Here is an 18195-nt window from a genome sequence, read left to right as displayed (position 1 = left end):
CTTCTGGAAATGGTCTAAGGCAGATGTGGAGAAACTCAAGCCCAGCAATGCTGCCCACCAGGCCTCTTATCTGACCCATGTGACTCTCCCCAGCCCATACACCTACACACCAAGCCTACTTCATGTGCTTCTTTAAGTGTTTTTACCTGGTTGCAATGTGTCCTTGGAATTCTGACAATGCCTCTTGGTTGCCTGGGTGGCAGATAGAGAGGGCCATGTGTAGAAACTAGCCTAGTGCAGAAAACTACTTGACTCTGGCGCCACCTGCTGTTAGTCTCCCAGCCTTCTGCCCTACCAGTCCCAATGGGCACGTCTGGAAGTTGCAAGGGGTGAAAAATGCAGCAGGAGGAGAGGTCCCTGGTGTCTGGGTTTTGGAGCTCCTTATTTGGAGCTCCTTCCCAGGTGCAAAGCAAATTGCTGGTTTAATAACCAACTAAGTCTGAATGACATAGGACTGGGATATTAGATGAACCACCTCCTTCCGTGTAAGCCTGCCTGCTCACTGCATTCACCATCTGGCTTGCCTCAGAGACAAATTTGGCTGGGATGCAGAGTAAGTTTTTCTCTGTTTTTCTAATTCACGAGGCAGAACTTCCTTCCTGCCTTGTGAAGTTTGGTTGGTCCTTTCTTTTACAGTATTTAGGCAGGCTGTAAATACTGTTTTTCCAGGCGTTTGATCTGCCCTTCCTTCTGATGCTTTAACTGTGTTGGCAACCCTCAGTATAATGGGTGATTTCCCAACAACTGGAAAAAATAAGAATAGTAAGAGAAACAAGAATTCATAGGGCTGGACAGGAACTGCTCAAGTTCCACCAAGCACGAGAGTTATCTATGCGGCCAAGTAATCAGAGAGTTTCAATATCACCACCCACTCCAGGTCACTTATTAGTGTCCATTACTCCTACAGATAAGTTATAACAAAATGGAGATATCTGTTAAAGCCCTTTCCAGGTCTCTCCCTCCTGATACGTTTTAGAGCATTTTTAAGTGATTGGTTATATTGACAGTTTATTTGGATCCCACATTCTAGCTCTGCACAGGGTAGTTGGTCTGCGCTTCCCCCTATTGTTCAGCCCGGACACTGAGGTCCAGCTCCAAGGGCCTTTTGGCAGTTCCCTCACTGCGAGAAGTGAAGTTACAGGGAGCCTGGCAGAGGGCCTTCTTGATAGTGGCATCCACCCTGTTGAACGCCCTCCCATCAGATGTCAAGGAAATAAACAACTATCTGACTTTTAGGAGACATTTGAAAAGGCAGTCCTGTTTAGGGAAGTTTTTAATGTTTGATGTTTTATTGTATTTTAAATATTTTGTTGGAAGCTGCCCAGGGTGGCTTGGGAAACCCAGCCAAATGGGTGGGGTATAAACAATACATTATTGTTGTTGTTGGGGAAAAGGTCAGGGATAGCTGATCTGAGCATTTTTCCATGGAAAATACAGCAAGCAAGCAATTACAATCATTTTGCCACTATCCGTCTGAAAAAGACTGAACAGTAAGTTTGCAACATTAAACTGCGTTCTTGAATCAGGTAGGTAGCAGTGTTGGTCTGACGCAGTCCAAAGATTAAAAAAAAATTGTCCAGTAGCACCTTAGAGGCCAACTAAGTTTGTTCTTGGTACAGTATAAGCTTTCGTGCATGCACAGGAAAGCTTACACCAAGAACAAACTTAGCTGGTTTCTAAGGTGCTACTGGACAATTGCTGGAAGTGCTGTCAGGAAATGCGCGGGGGGCGGGGAATGGCGGGTTTTCCTGTTGGAATAAATTGGGGTTTCAATCCCCGCAAGTTCGCCACGAGGATCCCCAGCGACTTCCCCGCAAGAGGGCCGCGCCTGTGGAATCCGGGGGGTCTTGGCCCATTTGTGCCCCAGCACGGCTTTTCCCCGCGCCTCCGACTGCGCACGAGCAGGCAGCCTCTCTTCTTCGCACCCCCCCTCATCCCCGGGCTCTTCCTTCATAAACTCCTCCACCAGCCTCCTCCCCTTCTCAACTTAGTTTCTTGCTCGCCCCGCGCTCCGGCCAAGACCCTCTCGTCTTTCAAAACAAATACAAGCGCACCGCCGACGGAGCTTCTGTTGCTGGACTTAACCCCCTCTCCTCCCTGCGTCCAAACGGCAAACATCTCCTGCCATTGCCCATTGGGTTCCTCTCGCGTGTTCACGTGTCCCAACAAGCCCGAAGTCCGCCCACGTTTCAGTTTCGGTTTCCCCTCTGCTCTGCCTCAGACATCTTTGAGCCTCCGTGTCGTAGAAAACAGGCAGTCGGAAGTCAGAAAGGTGAGTCTAATATTTAATAGGTTTTGGAGGAGAATTGCATGACAATCCGAGAGTTGGGAGATGAGGGGAACCTGCCACGAAACGCTGCCGGACAGAGCCCATGGTTTGTTCTTTTTCATTGCGCCAGCCAGCTATGCCTTCGCCTTGGAAACCCCATTTCCACACCCGTACGCACAGCTTTGTTGTTTCCCCTCCAACAATCAAATCGAGATTCTGTGCTCGTTTCGCATGCTTAGTCTGTCGCTTTTGGTCCTCCTGCAAACTTTGTGACTCCCCAAAACCTGCTGGTCCCTTACTTTTGTGTGCTGGTGGTGCAATTTGGCTTCATGAGAATCCACACCCTGCACCCCGAATTTAGCAGATGAGGATGATTGGATTACAGTGGTACCTCGGGTTACATACGCTTCAGGTTACAGACACCACTAACCCAGAAATAGTGCTTCAGGTTAAGAACTTTGCTTCAGAATGAGAACAGAAATCGTGCAGTGGCAGCAGGAGGCCCCATTAGCTAAAGTGGTGCTTCAGGTTAAGAACGGACCTCCTGAACGAATTAAGTACTTAACCTGAGGTACCACTGTACAGTCAATAAGAGCAGCCCTTTGGGTGTGTTTGCTTTCATCTTTCCTTTGTTCCTATCAGCAGCTACCAAGGATGGGAGGGGTGGTGTATGTATGAGAGAGGCAGAAAGAGAAAGAGAAAGAGACACACACACACACACACAGAGAGAGAGAGAGAGAGAAGGTTACTAGAGAGAATTTGAGATAGCTTTCATTTTCCAGCAGCAAAACTGAGAAAAGGGTGGTGAGTTGATCCACTTCCAGCTTCCTTATCGGCAGGTGTGGCACCTGAGAGCTACTGGGATTGTTTTATTAGGAACACCTAGGCTGCAGCCTGTGGGTTCTTGATGGATGTGAGAGAAGATCTGTTGCCCTCCAGGTGTCATTGGCCTACAACTCCCACCAGCCCTATCCAGCACGGCCAACAGTCATGGACGATGGGAGTTGTAGTCCAGCAACATCTGGAGGGCATCAGGTGCCACATCTGTGCTATAGGCAAGTGGAACAGGCTGGTGGGAGAGTTTGGGTTGGCAATCAAGTTCATTGCTACACATGTAATATCAAACTGCACCTGCTTAATAAATGCAGTAACTATTTCCACATTATTTGGACAGATTGGGGGAGTGCATTCTGTTTATGTGTACTGAGTTATCAACCAAAGCTGGAGCTTTTCTCCCTAACATTAATTTTTTAGGCCAAAACAATGCTCTTTCAATTTTGTAATTCTGAATATGATAGTATTTTGCGTGAGATGCTGAGTTAATAACAGAAGATGAGAAATATATGGCATTGAGGATGTGTATATGGCTGAATATGCTCAGAAGCGGCATACATGGGGGAAAACAAGGAGTTCCACATTTCTTTGGTGGGAACAAAGTGTGGCTTCCTCGTTTACCTTCCTCAGTGCCTCTTTTACCTCAATTTTCCTCTGTCAGATGCTGAAGCGTCTGTGTCTTCTGATTCCACAAGCCCGAGACTGGGAATGTAGTTGTGCCTGCATAGCCGCCACGGAAGCCCACCCTGTTACTCATGCCATGAAACAGTCTGGCCCTGGTCCCTCATTCTCCATTAAAGACAATATATCCTGCAGCATTTTCCTGCTTCTACCACACCCAGCCCCAGCCCAGATTATTCCATCCTGCTTCAGGGCTTTAGCTGTTTATCCCACTAGGGATAATTCAGTTCCAACTCCTCTTTTCTTCCATCCAGATGCCTATAGCATAGATGTGGCACCTGATGCCCTCCAGATGTTGCTGGACTACAATTCCCATTTTGTAGGAAACAAAACAGAACAACAAAAAAGATACTGTGTATATTACAAAAAAAGGGGGCGGACGTGTTATTTTAGTTATTTTTCAATAAAGAATATAAAAGAAAAACAATGTCAGTGTAAATGAGTGGTGAAAGTCCCCTTGCCAACTCAAAACCAGTGCTGGGCCTGGGAGCATGTGGCAGAGTGGCTACAAAATGCCACATGGCTGAAACTGAGCAGTAAAGATGCTACAAGTAGGTCAAAAATAACAGAAGGTCTTGTGGCACTTTGAAAAACATATTATGACATTAAGTTTTATGGTCTATAATAAACTGTTAGCCTTTATGGTGCTAGGACTCTGTTGCTACAACAAACTAACCCATCTACTCTGCTGGGAACTTACAGGTGGGGCCTGCATCAAAATGCTACAGTATGAAGTATGAGCTCCTGTACAGTTAGGCCAGCCATGCTCCCCTCCAGAGTACTCCATTCCGTTCCCCCTCCCTGGTGATTTTACATCCCCCCATTTAAATAACAGTATTTTTCTGTGCCGACTGGACATAATCATTAGTCATAGGGCTGTTAATGGAATTTCTTGCTTAGGTTTCCCCCCCCCCCTTTTTGTGTTGTGTGCATATTTCTAAAAACTTCACCGCCATTTTGCTGATAAGTTCCTCCTGGGCATGAGTGCTGCTGTTTTCACGACATTAGCATGGACACCCTCCCCTGAGTATGAGAAATGGAATATAAGAAAAGTCGGCACTGATATAAATCGTCCTGGCCTCTGCCTTCATCATTTGAGGCCCCTCTTTGTGTGCCTTTTCCATGTGACGTCTGGAAGATGGCAACACAAGAACGGGCCTTCTCTGTAGTGCAGGCATAGGCAGACTCGGCCCTCCAGATGTTTTGGGACTAAAAACCCCATCATCCCTAGCTAACAGGACCAGTGGTCAGGGATGATGGGAATGGTAGTCCCAAAACATCTGGAGGGCCGAGTTTGCCTATGCCTGCTGTAGTGGCTCTCTGTTTGTGGAATGCTCTCCCCTAGTGAGGTTCACCTGGCACCTTCATTATATATTTTTAGGCGCCAGGCAAAAGCGTTCCTCTTCAACCAGGCCTTTGGCTGATTAATATTCTACAGCCTTTTAAATGTGTCTGTGGGAAGGGGGGGTATTGCAGTGGCGTAGCGTGGGGGGTGCCAGGGGTGCCGGCCGCACTGGGCGCAACATGGGCGGGGGGTGCACTCGCACTAGCAGCTCTCTGCCCCTACTAAAATCCACGGGTTAGGGAGCCCGCGCTCGCTCGGCTTGGCGAGGAGGTCGCGGAAGGGGGAGAGTGAAGCCTTCTGCCGCGGGCAAAAAAAGGAGAGGAAGCCGGGCGGGCGGGCGGGCGGGCGGGCTGGCTAGCGGGGGTCTGGCTGCGCCTGCTGCTGCCGTTGCCGCTGCTGCCGGGCTTTGACAGCTTGGCGAAGCGAAGGGAGAGGAGCTTTATGGTAATTGCGGCTCTCTCTCCACTGGCCACCTGGATAGTGAGCCGAGCTGAGCAGGGAGTCTGGCGTGGGGCGGGAAGAGACTTTCCCCCCTTTTTTCCACCTCGCCTGGTCAAAAAGGAGAGCAGAGTCTCCTCAGGGCGCCCTCAGGCAGGGCAGGGCAAGGCAAGCAGAGCGAGGAGGAGAGAGAGGGGAAGGGGGGGAGCAGCCAGGAAACGCTGAGGTGTGGAGGGGGAATCAATTAAGGAGAGAAAGCGAAAAGCCTTGGAGAAAGGGGAAAAAGGAAAGAAAAGAGGCAGCTCCGGGAGAGCGCGGGGGAAAGAGAAGCCTCGCTGCTGCTGCTTGGGAGAGTAAATTACTGTACTTGCCTTGCCCCGGGTTAGGGGGCGCAAATTACTTGCCTGCCCCGGGTTAGGGGGCGCAAATTACTTGCCTTGCCCCGGGTGCTGATAACCCACGCTACGCCGCTGGGGTATTGTTTTGCTGTTTTGTTTTACTTATTTACTTGTTTTTATCCTGTATTTTATTCTGTGCACTGTCCTGCAATCTTATGATGTATGGATATATACTCATCCTCATACCTGCCCCATACATGACATCACATATGATGTCAGGTGTGCAGCAGGTGGGTGTGGTTTGGGGGAAATGACTTCACAGGTCAAACTAGGACTCACGCTGGGCCAACTTTGGCCTGCAGAGCAGAGGTTCTGCACACCTGCTATAGATGTTTTGAATTACCCAAACAATGGCAACTGGTACTAATGGGACTTGTTGTTCAAAACTTGTGCAGGCACTAGTTTGGAGGTTTTCTGGAGTATAGCTTTCTAGGTCCATTTCCCCCCTAAAGCCTGACATTCGGTTTGACATGATGGATCAAGTAAGAAATGAACAAATTGTAGCTGAGCTGCACAATTACTATGACACTTGTTTCGAGACATTTAGATCCCTGTCCTAAGATGCTGGCCTTTGACACTACTCCCCATGAATTCACTCAGTATCTTCTGCCAATTCTTAATTAATTTCCTGGGGATTATCGCTGGTTTAGATTGAAAGTAAAACAGGAGCTTTGGCAACACAACCGTTTTAAGTGTGTGGATTTGCATGAGCCACAATAGCTTTAATTTTCCCCCACTCTTTAAACTCTGCCTTAATAGATCTAATTAGCTTAATGCAATTGTTTTCTAAGAGATCGGCCCTGTTTGAAATAATGAGGATTCCTCCTAGGTACTTTCATACTGTGTTTAAACATTTGCACTGGCATACTTAATAGTTTCCTGAATCCTAAAAGAAAAATTGGTTGGCTTAATTCTTGATTTTGTGCAAGTTACCTTTGAACCCAGATGTTACGTCATACAGTGGTACTTCTGGTTGTGAACTTAATCTGTTCCTGAGGTCCGTTCATAACTGGAAACTGCTCGTAACATGAGGTGCGCTTTCGCTAATGGTGCCTCCCGCTGCTGCTGTGCCACCGGAGCATGATTTCCGCTCACATCCTGGGACAAAGTTTGCAACAAGGGGATCTACTCCAGGTTAGCGGAGCACGTAACCCGAAGGATTCATAAGGGGGACGGTACATAACACGAGGTACCACTGTACTGTGAAAATGAAAGAGATTCCAGCATCCTTTATGCTAGGATTCCCTCTTAACAGCTTTTGCAAATGGCTTGACAGATAAAGCAAAGAGCATTAGGGACAAAGGATAGCCCTGTCATTCCCTCCTTTGCATGGGAAATATCACTGGGCTGAAATACTAGCTAGTTAAATGGGTTACATAACCTTCTCCAACCCAGAGAGAATTTTGGACCTACTGAGACTGAAGGGAGATATAGTTCAAAACGGGTATAGAGCCCCGCAAGCTGGGGGAGTCTGGGTTACATGATTATGTTTCCAGTCAGTCTGTAGGCTCAATTACCCAATTTTAAAAGTTTTGACCTTTAAAACATATCTCATTGTGGGGCCAAGATACTTGAAGGACTGCCTGTGTCCCATGTGGTGTAGTGGGTGGGGAACAGAGGATGGGCACCTCAATTATGGTATGTTCACATTCTCCACCTAGGACAGATTCCATTGTCATTTTGGTACCAGGTAAAACATTTGCTTTCCTATTTTTTCAGACATAGTTTTAAATCTGCTAGTCCCTCTCCTTTCCTTTTATGTTTTTTAAAATATTCTGCTTTCCCCCCTTGTTTTTATGATTATTTAAATCTTGGAGGAAGCCACAGTTCGTGATCCCCAGCGGCTTGGATGCTTGTATGCACAAGGAACTGCATGTTTCCTATTGTGGGCCCAATTTTGTGGAACTTCCTTCCCGTTAAAGTCAGACAAGCTCCCTCCCTACTGAACTTCCAATGACTTAAAAAAAAAAAATCTAGCAGGCATTTTAATTGAAGTCTGAATTTATGGTTTTAACAGTTTTATGTGTTGTGTGTTTGCATACCACCTAGAGACCATTGTAGGTAAGTAGTATATAAATTGTTTAAATAAAAATAAATAAATTTGCATTTTAATTGTATTTGCATTCCCCCACCCCCACCCCGAAAATGTACCACGGCAACTCTTACTGAAGTGTAGTGCAAAAATATTTATAAAAAATGCAAATTTTGGTCAAAAGTATTTTCTAGCTCAGTCCTAAGAGCTTACAGACATGGCTAGAGCATGAAGATCAGATGTTTGTAAGAATTATAATGATATTACTGAAGTTAGTTTCATTGGGAGATTTCTTATCTTGGTTCACCTTCATCTATCTAGTTGTTTTCTTTTCCAGACTAAAGTACACTCAAGCTGAGAAGAGCGGATTTACCATTTAGCATCTGTGTGGCACCTGCCCAAATTGCTGCTGGAGAATGTCAGAATTCCAAAGGTAGTTCTCAAGCTGCCGGTATTCTAATTGTTACCTTTGTTCATTGCATATAAAAGGAGCCCAAAGCATCTCCCAGAATCCTCAGTGATACATTGGGCAATAGATATTGGTCATAATATACAGTCATGCCTTGCTTTTCAAACAGCCTAGTTCTCGAACGCTTTGGCTCCCAAATGCCGCAAACCCGGAAGCGATTGTTATGGTTTGTGAACTATTTTTGGAAGCCGAACGTCCGACGGGCAGTGGTGTAGCGTGGGGGGTGCAGGGGGGCCGGCCACACCGAGCGCAACACCTGGGGGTTAGGGTTAGGGGGCGCAAATCCACAGGTTAGGGGGCACAAATTACTTGCCTTGCCCTGGGTGCTGACAAACCACGCTACGCCACTGCCGACGGGGCATCCGATTGGCTGCAGGAGCTTACTGCAGCCAATCAGAAGTTACGCTTTGGTTTCTGAACGTTTTGGAAGCCGAACGGATTCCAAAAGACTTCCAAGGTACGACTTTAGATATGGAAGCATGGGAACGATTGTGGAATATGGGTATAAAATTTATAGCATGCTATGGTCTAAGAGAAAATTATATGAAAATGATATATCGATGGTATCTAACACTGAGTAAGGTTTCAAAAATGTATAAATCTAAATCAAGTAAGTGTTGGAAATGTAATGAGAAAGAAGGTTCTTTTTATCGTATGTGGTGGTCTTGTAGTAAGGTCAAAGCTTACTGGGAAAGGAAATGATATATAATGAAATGAAAAGGATGCTTAAAGTAACTTTTGTAAAAAAAAAACAAAAAAAACCAGAAGCTTTTCTTTTGGGAATTATAGGGACAGAACTACCTAAAATGTATCAAAAATTATTCATGTATGCTACTGCAGCAGCAAGAATGTTACTTGCCCCAAAATGGAAAGATGCAGAAGTCCCAATAAAGAAAGAATGGATACAAAAAATTATGGACTATGCAAAAATGGTGAAACTTACCAGAAGAATAAGAAATCAAGATAACAATTTTTTTTAATAAAAGAATGTAAATAGTTTATTGAATATTTACAGATAAATTATAAACAGATAAAAACATTGGCAGGATTATTGTAACAACCAGTAGTATTATAAGAGTCTATATCTAAAGAAGATGAATAAATGAGCAAATTAAGTTAATTTGGATATGCAGAAGAATAAATTTAAGGAACTGCAGAAAGAGGGGGATGGAAGTCAAGTTTTGAAATGTCAAAATGAATGTCAAATTAGTGAAATGTATAAACTTGAAAAGTGTGTGTGTGTGTGTGTGTGTGTGTGTGTGTGTGTGTGTGATAAACTAGAAAAGAAGTAGTGGGAGGCTTCACACTTCCCAGCTGAGTAAACGGAGAAAGACTATTATCTGATCCTGTTTTGAGTCCTGAAGACCAGGGATATTGTGCAGAATAAAAAGAGGGCAGCCCCTTTCCCCATCTTCCAAGGGGTTCCCCAGTTCACCAGGTGCCTCCATGTTCCTCCAGACCATACTAGGTGGGACATCCCAAGGGACCATAGGATCAGACCCCACTCTTTTGCAGACAGAATGGGAAACCCAACCTCATAGATCTCCTCTCCAGCATTTCAGAAACCCCCAAAGCATTAAGCTGCTCTCATGTCAGGGTGTGTGCAAGGAACCGGTTGGAGGAACATACTGATCTAAAGGACCCGTAGCTTACCCACTCTCCCAAAATAAGCCTCCAAACAGGAGGGAAGCAATGCAAATCCTGGAGCTCAGGAAGTGAATTTTGGGGGGAAATAAAAATGCAAAACAAAACAGGAGATGAGCACTAGAGCACCACCATCACTTCTGCCTTCTAGCAAGAGCCCAGCAGAGCATTGGTTGTGTTGGGTCCCTGCCTTTTGTTCTCCTCCCCCGCCACTTTTTAGAATTGCATCCGAAGACCATTTTCCCTAAGAGATGTTCAATTTAAATACTGAATTCTACGTGTTTCTGTAATTATATGCATATGTTTTATGTCTGCTTTCTCAGGAAGCACAGATTTGTAGGGGATGCAGGAAATTTTTTGGGGGGAGGGGACCTATCTTTTAGCCCCATTTTTAATATGTATTTATATTTGCAGAAATGCAGGAAACATGCCTTCAGAGAAAGCTCTTGATGAAGCTATTGCTCATTTTCTCAAAGAATTCCCTGACAAGAAAAAAGAGATTGAGGTGTGCATCCAATCCCTTCGGGAAAGGGCAGACGACATTGACAAGACCCATAAGGATTGCACCATTGCCAGCGTTACTGCCAGCTCTGCAAGTGCAGTTTCTGGTATCCTGACCATCGTGGGACTGGCCTTGACCCCTGTAACAGCAGGCGCAAGTTTAATCCTGACAGCCACAGGCATGGGTTTAGGGATAGCGTCAGGAGTAACTGGCATTTCTGCTGGTGTGTCCGAGAGCATTATTCATTCAATGGAGAAGAAAAAATCGCAAGAACTGATAAACGAATGTGAGAAGAGCCTAAGAATGGTGCTGAGCCTCGAGAAAATTGGTTTCAACTCTCAACTGCCCCCAGATGACGTTAATCTGGAAGTAGCCAAAACGGCAATCACTTCGGGTTGTGCTGTTGCTCGGTTCATTCCAACAGTGGTTGACAAAGCGACAGACATTGCAGCAAATGTAGAGGCATTGGCAGTGGCTAGCACTAATCCTGCCTTGAAGGGTTTGGCCAAGGAAGCAAGTACAGTAGGGACCGTAGCCAGGAGTGCAATCAAGGGGATTGATCAGGTCGATGAGGCATTTAAAGGAACCGCCCTCGCAGCGAGCAAGACTGCTAGAGTGGCAGGGGCCGTGGCATCTGGGGTTTTTCTTGCAGTGGATGCTTACTTCATTACTAAGGGTGCCATAGACTTGTCAAACGGGGCCAAGACAGAAAAGGCAGATGAGCTCAGAGCCAAGGCTAATAAGTTGGAGGAGATGGTGCAGAACCTGACAAAGTTCTACATGGAACTGAAAGAAGAATGGGACTGAACCGGGGACCCCAACCACATTGTGAGCTCATTGGTTGGTAACGTCAGCCCAGGCAGTAAACATGGTTATTCCTCCTTCTGGATAGTAATAGTAATGATTTATTATTTATACCCCACACATCTGGCTGGGTTTCCCCAGCCACTCTTGGTGGCTTCCAACAAAAAACAAACAAACATTAAAGGTCAGTCATTAAAAACTTCCCTAAACAGGGCTGCCTTAAGATGTCTTCTGAATGTCAGGTAGTTGTTTATCGCTTTGACATCTGCTGGAAGGGCATTCCACAAGGGGGACGCCACTACCGAGAAGGCCCTCTCCCTGGTTCCCTGTAGCTTCACTTCTCGCAGTGAGGGAACCGCCAGAAGGCCCTCGGCGCTGGACCTCAGTGTCCAGGCAGAACGATGGGGGGTGGAGGCACTCCTTCAGGTATACTGGGCTGAGGCCATTTAGGGCTTTAAATTGTGCTCGGAAACGTACTGGGAGCCAATGTAGGTCTTTCAAGACCGGTGTTATATGGTTTTGGCAGCCACTCCCAATCACCAGTCTAGCTGCTGCATTCTGGATTAGTTGTAGTTTCTGGGTCACCTTCAAAAGTAGCCCCATGTAGAGCACATTGCAGTAGTCCAAGCGGGAGATAACTAGAGCATGTACCACTCTGGCGAGACAGTCTGAGGGCAGATAGGGTCTCAGCCTGTGTACCAGAAGGAGCTGGTAGACAGCTGCCCTGGACACAGAATTGACCTGCGCCTCCATGGACAGCTGCAAGTCCAAAATGACTCCCAGGCTGCGCACCAGGTCCTTCAGGGGCACAGTTACCCCATTCAGGATCAGGGAGTCCCCCACATACGCCTGCCCCATCCCCTCTAAACAGTATTTCTGTCATGTCAGGATTTAACCTCAATCTGTTAGCCGCCATCCATCCTCCAACCTTTCCTTTTCTGGGATCATTGGGGAGCTTGGAGAAGCAGATCAGACTATAGCTAGCTTAAAACAAGGTCAATTCTAACGTCCTGCCCCATCTCTAAAATTAATTCCCAAGACATTTTATCATGCCTGGTGGATGTGTATAAAAACCAAAAATTTATGGATACAAATGCATACACAAATATAGAGAATTTTGAAGGTTAATGTTCAACTGAAACCAGAGCTCCTCCTGCTGGGACTTATGGATATACAGTTAGAGAAAGATGATAAAACTTCATTTCAGTATATGATTACAGAGTGAGACTTTTAAATGCACACAGATGGAAAGAATAATCATTAGCTACAGTGGAGGAATGGTTGTTAAAATTATTGGACTTAGCTGAAATGGCAGCTAAGTCATTTATGTGTTTAATCAGAGAAAAATCATTGTCAACATTTACTAAAGACTGGAAACTTCTTACACGATTTTAGCATGAAACAGAAAATGAACTTATGATATCTGGGTTTGAGGATTTAAGATAATACTGGTTTATAGAAAGTAGATTTGCTGGCTGTTATGTTGGAGTAGATACCTTGGAATACATTTCTACATACAGATGAAGAATTTGATGCTCTTTTTCTCTTCTTTTTTCTTTTCATCTTGTTTTTCCTTTTTCCTTTCTGATCTGTGTTTTTATTTAGATTAGTTTTTTAAGCTTGGTAAAAAGATACCTGATATTAATCTTTGTATTTTCTTTCAAATTTAAATAAAACATATTGAAAATAAAATAATTATTCTCTGCATGTTATAAAAATCCTCAAGTTATCTATCTATTATATTAGCAACAATGTTTGTGTATGTTTATTCAAAACCTGCCAAGGAGTCCAGTTCATTAAAAAAATCATTAAAAAAATCAGAGAGAGGAGCTGAAGGAAGTCGTAGGGAGGGGGAGGGGAAAATGGGGGGAAATATACTGTAATGAAGATGATTTTTTGGAACAATTTGTTACGTGAAAACATTCAATAAAAAATAAAAAAATAAAATAAAATCCCAGCCTTTTGGCGGGGGGAGGGGGGAGAGATGGGACTCTTGGTGAAAAACCTTTTCCCCAGGCCTTTAAGGTGTTATAGATGAGGGTTCTGGGCCGATAATTTATTTTAGGCTGTCCGCTACAATGTATTTTACTGTGATTTTATTAATGATCTACTGTTTGGAGTCTGTCATGCTGAAGACTTGCTAATCAAACACTGGAAACAAATAATTACAAGACTGGGAACAGTAAGAAAATACAGTGATACTCCCAGCATGTCCTTGTAACATGTTCATTGTAAACTTGTTCAAAACTGGAAAAAAATAAAATCATATTTTGATAAGTTCATTGGTATTGCTGAGATTTTTTAATTTATTTAGATTTTTAGGCTGCTTAATGCCAAAATAGGCTTCAAAGCAGTTTACAAAGAGTTGTGAAGAAGAACAGGGTAAGTAGGGTTAGGCTAGCAGAACTATACACAGGAAACACTGAAGAAAATCGAAATGTTTGTGGACTACAATTCCTATCACCCCTAACAACTGCCCATACTACCCGAGGCTGGTGGGAGTTGTGAGTCTTTAGCACCACAGCATTGCATGATTCCCACAAGAAAGCGCTTCTTTGTAGGCGGAAAGCATGACACTCACAGGTAGCACTCACCATCTGCTCTCAGTCCATTGGTGCGAACAAGAATTGGCTCTATATTCCAGCATTCTGCATCTATAGTTCAAACAGTGCTTGCAGGAGTTCCCCACCAAGTAGTCTGTTCAGCTGTCCATATTCATTTGAAACGTGGCTGTAGCATCCCTTGAAGGAGGAGATTTGTTTCAAGTCCACTACTAGTGTTCAGGGGCAGCAACTTGAGCTTAGTGCCTAGTTTTAGGAGGAGCTGCACTTCTGTACAGTAAATATTATATTATATTATATTATATTATATTATATTATATTATATTATATTATATTATATTATTATCCCTGTAAACAAAAGAACACAAATTGCAGATGATCATAGTATCAGTCACAGATGGCATAAACTATTATCAGCATAAATTGCATAAAACCAGGCTTCATGTCTTGGAGAAGAGAAAGCAGGGCCAGATTTAGGTTTGATGAAGCCCTAAGCTACTGAAGGTAATGGGGCCCTTTATATGTCCAGCTGTCCTTTGTCAACAACAAATTGTCACTGTTTTTTGTATTGAATGTATGCTATATAGTAATTTATGGAGCTAATAGGTATATAAAGCCATTTGCACATAACAAAATATGTATTTTATCCAAGTAATTGTTGAACTGAAATACGATTGGAAATGTACATCCGGGGTTTTTCCCCTTTAATTTTTTTGGGGGGACCCAAGAGAGTGGGGCCCTAAGCCATAGCTTGTTTAGCTTATATGTTGATCTGGCACTGAGACAAAGGGCTTAACTTAGCAGGAAACTTAAGTGCTCCTTCCTTACTTCAACTGGACTCATTTCCTTTTAAGCTCCCAAGAGACACTCCCAAGTTTCCAGAGTCACCAAGTACATCTGATATAATTTCTGAAACGAAAACAATGAAGGTGTTGAGAGAACAGCCAATATAGGCAAGGAAGGCTGGCTGTAGCATTTTTTATAAAACCACTCGGAATACCCATGGGTCACTGAAGGCTGCTGCATCCCCACATTTATACATCTGAGGAATGTAAGACCAGGGGGTGTTGCTGGGACATTCTGCTCAAAAGATGCTGGGTTCCTCAGGGACAGCTGTCAACTGCTTCACACGCACAGCTGATCAATTCTGTGAGATATTTATGGAAAGCAAATTCCTTCCATGTGGATGCAGACAAACCAGGAGACTTGGAGACGGCACACTATACGCTATTTGCCTAATACCACTGTGCTGTTAAGACATGGGCAGCATACCATGTCATGCCTCTGAGTCAAACGCGGTGGTGGCCCTGGAGAAGTGTGGGAAGCAAAGCCAGATGCTGGGGCAGGAAAATGAAAAGAAGGGGAGAGGAACATAGAAAGCTGCTGCATACCAGGTCCATTGTGCTCAGTGTTGTCTCTACACTGACAAGACAATGGCTCTCTGGGGTTTCAGGCAGATGCTTTTCCAGGGCTACCTGGAGATGCCAAGGATTGAACCTTGGAGCTTTTGCATGCAAAACACTGATCTGCATCCCTTCCCCAAGTTTGTAAATGGCTATTCCTAAATAATTTGGCTGCATTTCTTTTATTTTTTCAAAAAGCAAAGACACAACTAATTTATATTGAGTTGACGCATAACTGAGAAATCAAGAGAATTTAAGCATGGGAGTTGGTAAAGTGAAATCTTAAAAGCGTGCACTATGAACTGGGAGACTTTGGTTCAACCGACTGCTCAGCTGTGACTTCTTCTTCTTTGGTAAAGGGAAGGGACCCCTGGACAGTTCTGTCCAGTCAAAGGCAACTATGGGGTGCGGCACTCATCTCACTTTCAGACCGAGGGAGCCAACGTTTGTCCACAGCTTTCCAGGGCACGTGGCTAGCATGACTAAACTGCTACTGGCACACGGAGGACAGTAATGAGTGCCAGAGTGCATGGAAACACTGTTTACCTTCCTGCTGCAGCGGTACCTATTTATCTACTCGCACTGGTCTGCTTTCAAACTGCTAGGTTGGGAGAAGCTGGGACAAAGCAATGGGAGCTCACCCTGTTGCGTGGATTCTAACCACTGACCCTCCCTCAGCTGTGAATGTATAAGGTGACTATAGGTGTAATCCACTATCTTTATATCTGTCTGTTCTCACATGAACTTGCCCATCAAGATCTTAAGTAATAGCCTTCTTCCAAGAGTCCCCATCATCAGAGATTAGATGGGTGGTGAACTGGAAGCAGGGCTATACCTGATGGTTCTAATGACCACGCAGTTGAGAGAGAGTGGAGGCATCAAATGGAGGTGGTGTCTCAGCAGAGTGGGCCCTGTTGCTTCCCATGTCTCTCTGCCACAGATTTACGACACTAGATGCATAAACAGGAAGCTGCCACTGACTGGTAGTAGCCAACAGAAAGGCCCACCATGCAGTGGAATGCTAGAGGTTTTGGACTTGAGATCCAAAGACTTATGGTCCTGTGCTGGAGTTGGCACAGCAAAAATGGGGGAATCCATCCATCCTACCTTCCACTAAGCCTGGCATGAGCTGGCAAAGCTTCAGCCAGCCCTGTCACTCCTCTCTTCCCTGGCATCATTTAGAATTGTTCTGTCCATCAGCAAAAAACAACTATACTGTAAGGTGCAGGACTCTTATTGCTTTAGGGGATAATATTTTCATGCTGCTCTTGCTTCTTTTGTTGCTGCTAATTGCTATGTGTTAGTCTCCTTTTACCTCGAGTTTACTTGGTGCTTGTTGTTACATGCAGTTTTAATTCATATTGTTAGCTGCCTGAATACTGAAAGGTGGCATAGTTATCTGTTAAAATAGATAAAACTTCAAACCGCCTCCAGCTGCAATATAAAGTTACTACTAGTCTGGTCATAAGAGCTAGACTATGTAATTTCAAACAGTTTGAGCCTGTAAGGATGTACTATATAAATATATAAAAAATTAGTGCATTTTAGTTGGTTGTTTCTAGACAAAGTGGATTTGGGTGATTTATATTTCCATCCATTAATAAAAATCTGGTTTAATCTAAGAGTGTAGCACTCAGCATGCCTTAAAGCAAGCAAAATGAAGTGGGGGGGGAGGGGCGCTAAAGGCCAGGAAATCTGACAGCTTGCCCTGGCTCACACAGGAGAGAAGATACAGGCTGCAGAGTCTCCAGACAATTCTGATCATGGATTTGCTCATAGCAACAAGAGAGCCAACTATCACAGCCTCCCAGATGAAAGTTCTGCCTTCTGGTATAGCACATATTGAGAACTGGCAGTGCTACTTCAGAGGAAGAAAAGCTGGTTTCTCTATCAATTATGAGAAAACAAAAATATTTAATACTAGGTTTAGGAATAAAGCATTTCTCTTGGTGTTTGCACTTCACTGTGTTTATACAGCCACATAGCACAGAAAAAGTCCAAATTATTATTATTATTAGTAGTAGTAGTATGCCTTAAAACAAACAAAATTCCTCCATTCTGAAGGAAATCAGCCCTGAGTGCTCACTGGAAGGACAGATCCTGAAGCTGAGGCTCCAATACTTTGGCCACCTCATGAGAAGAGAAGACTGGAAAAGACCCTGATGTTGGGAAAGATGGAGGGCACAAGGAGAAGGGGAAGACAGAGGACAAGATGGTTGGACAGTGTTCTCAAAGCTACCAGCATGTGTTTGACTAAACTGCTGGAGGCAGTGGAAGACAGATGTGCCTAGTGTGCTCTGGTCCATGGGGTCACGAAGAGTCGGACACGACTAAACGAGTAAACAACAACAAGTAGTAGTAGTAGTTATTTATACCACACCATTTTCCCTGACAAGACTTAAGACTGCTTACAGATAAAAACAAGGCACTATAGTAAAAGAGCAAGGATTTTTGTAATTGATGGTTAATGTTGGACTGGCAATAAGAGGCAAAGTGCTGACCCTCATGGTCCCTTCCAACTCTACAATTCTATGATTCAGTACACAATGGAGTAGGCTACAACTGACTTGTAGAAATCCCAGTGCAGAGATGGAAGCTACATTTCCCAAGGAATATTTGGGAACAGCCAATGGGATCAAATGCTAATTGTATTTCTGTGTTCTTAGAAACACAAACACACGTGGTTTTCAAATGATAACCCCAGCAGACAATTTTTAATTACATCACATTTCTAGTACCTTATTTGAAAATTAAAATGCACCATAATTTGCGTTATGTACACCAATCGAATTCACAAATTCAACAACAGAAAAGA

At 44.3% G+C, this 18195-nt stretch overlaps 1 protein-coding gene across 3 annotated transcripts; it reads left to right on the top strand.

Moving 5' to 3' along the window:
• The first annotated feature begins 1705 nt into the window (after positions 1–1705).
• On the top strand, positions 1706–11611 carry LOC309379319 (apolipoprotein L6-like). 3 transcript variants are annotated; one of them, XM_081928425.1, is made up of 3 exons: positions 1706–2272; positions 8335–8430; positions 10525–11611. In XM_081928425.1, exons 2-3 carry the CDS (start codon positions 8414–8416, stop codon positions 11417–11419), a joined length of 912 nt encoding a protein of 303 aa, XP_081784551.1. In that variant the 5' UTR covers positions 1706–2272; positions 8335–8413; the 3' UTR covers positions 11420–11611. The 3 variants fall into 3 exon arrangements, with proteins under 3 accessions (XP_081784551.1, XP_081784553.1, XP_081784552.1); XM_081928427.1 differs by lacking the exon at positions 1706–2272 and adding an exon at positions 2418–2439; XM_081928426.1 differs by lacking the exon at positions 1706–2272 and adding an exon at positions 3018–3070.
• The last annotated feature ends 6584 nt before the right edge of the window (positions 11612–18195 follow it).

This window comes from Podarcis melisellensis (assembly GCF_964234715.1).
Source record: "Podarcis melisellensis genome assembly, chromosome: 10".
Taxonomy (NCBI): Eukaryota; Metazoa; Chordata; class Lepidosauria; order Squamata; family Lacertidae; genus Podarcis; species Podarcis melisellensis.
The sequence above is the reverse complement of the archived record's forward strand: the minus strand, read 5'-3'. Positions and strand labels throughout refer to the sequence as shown.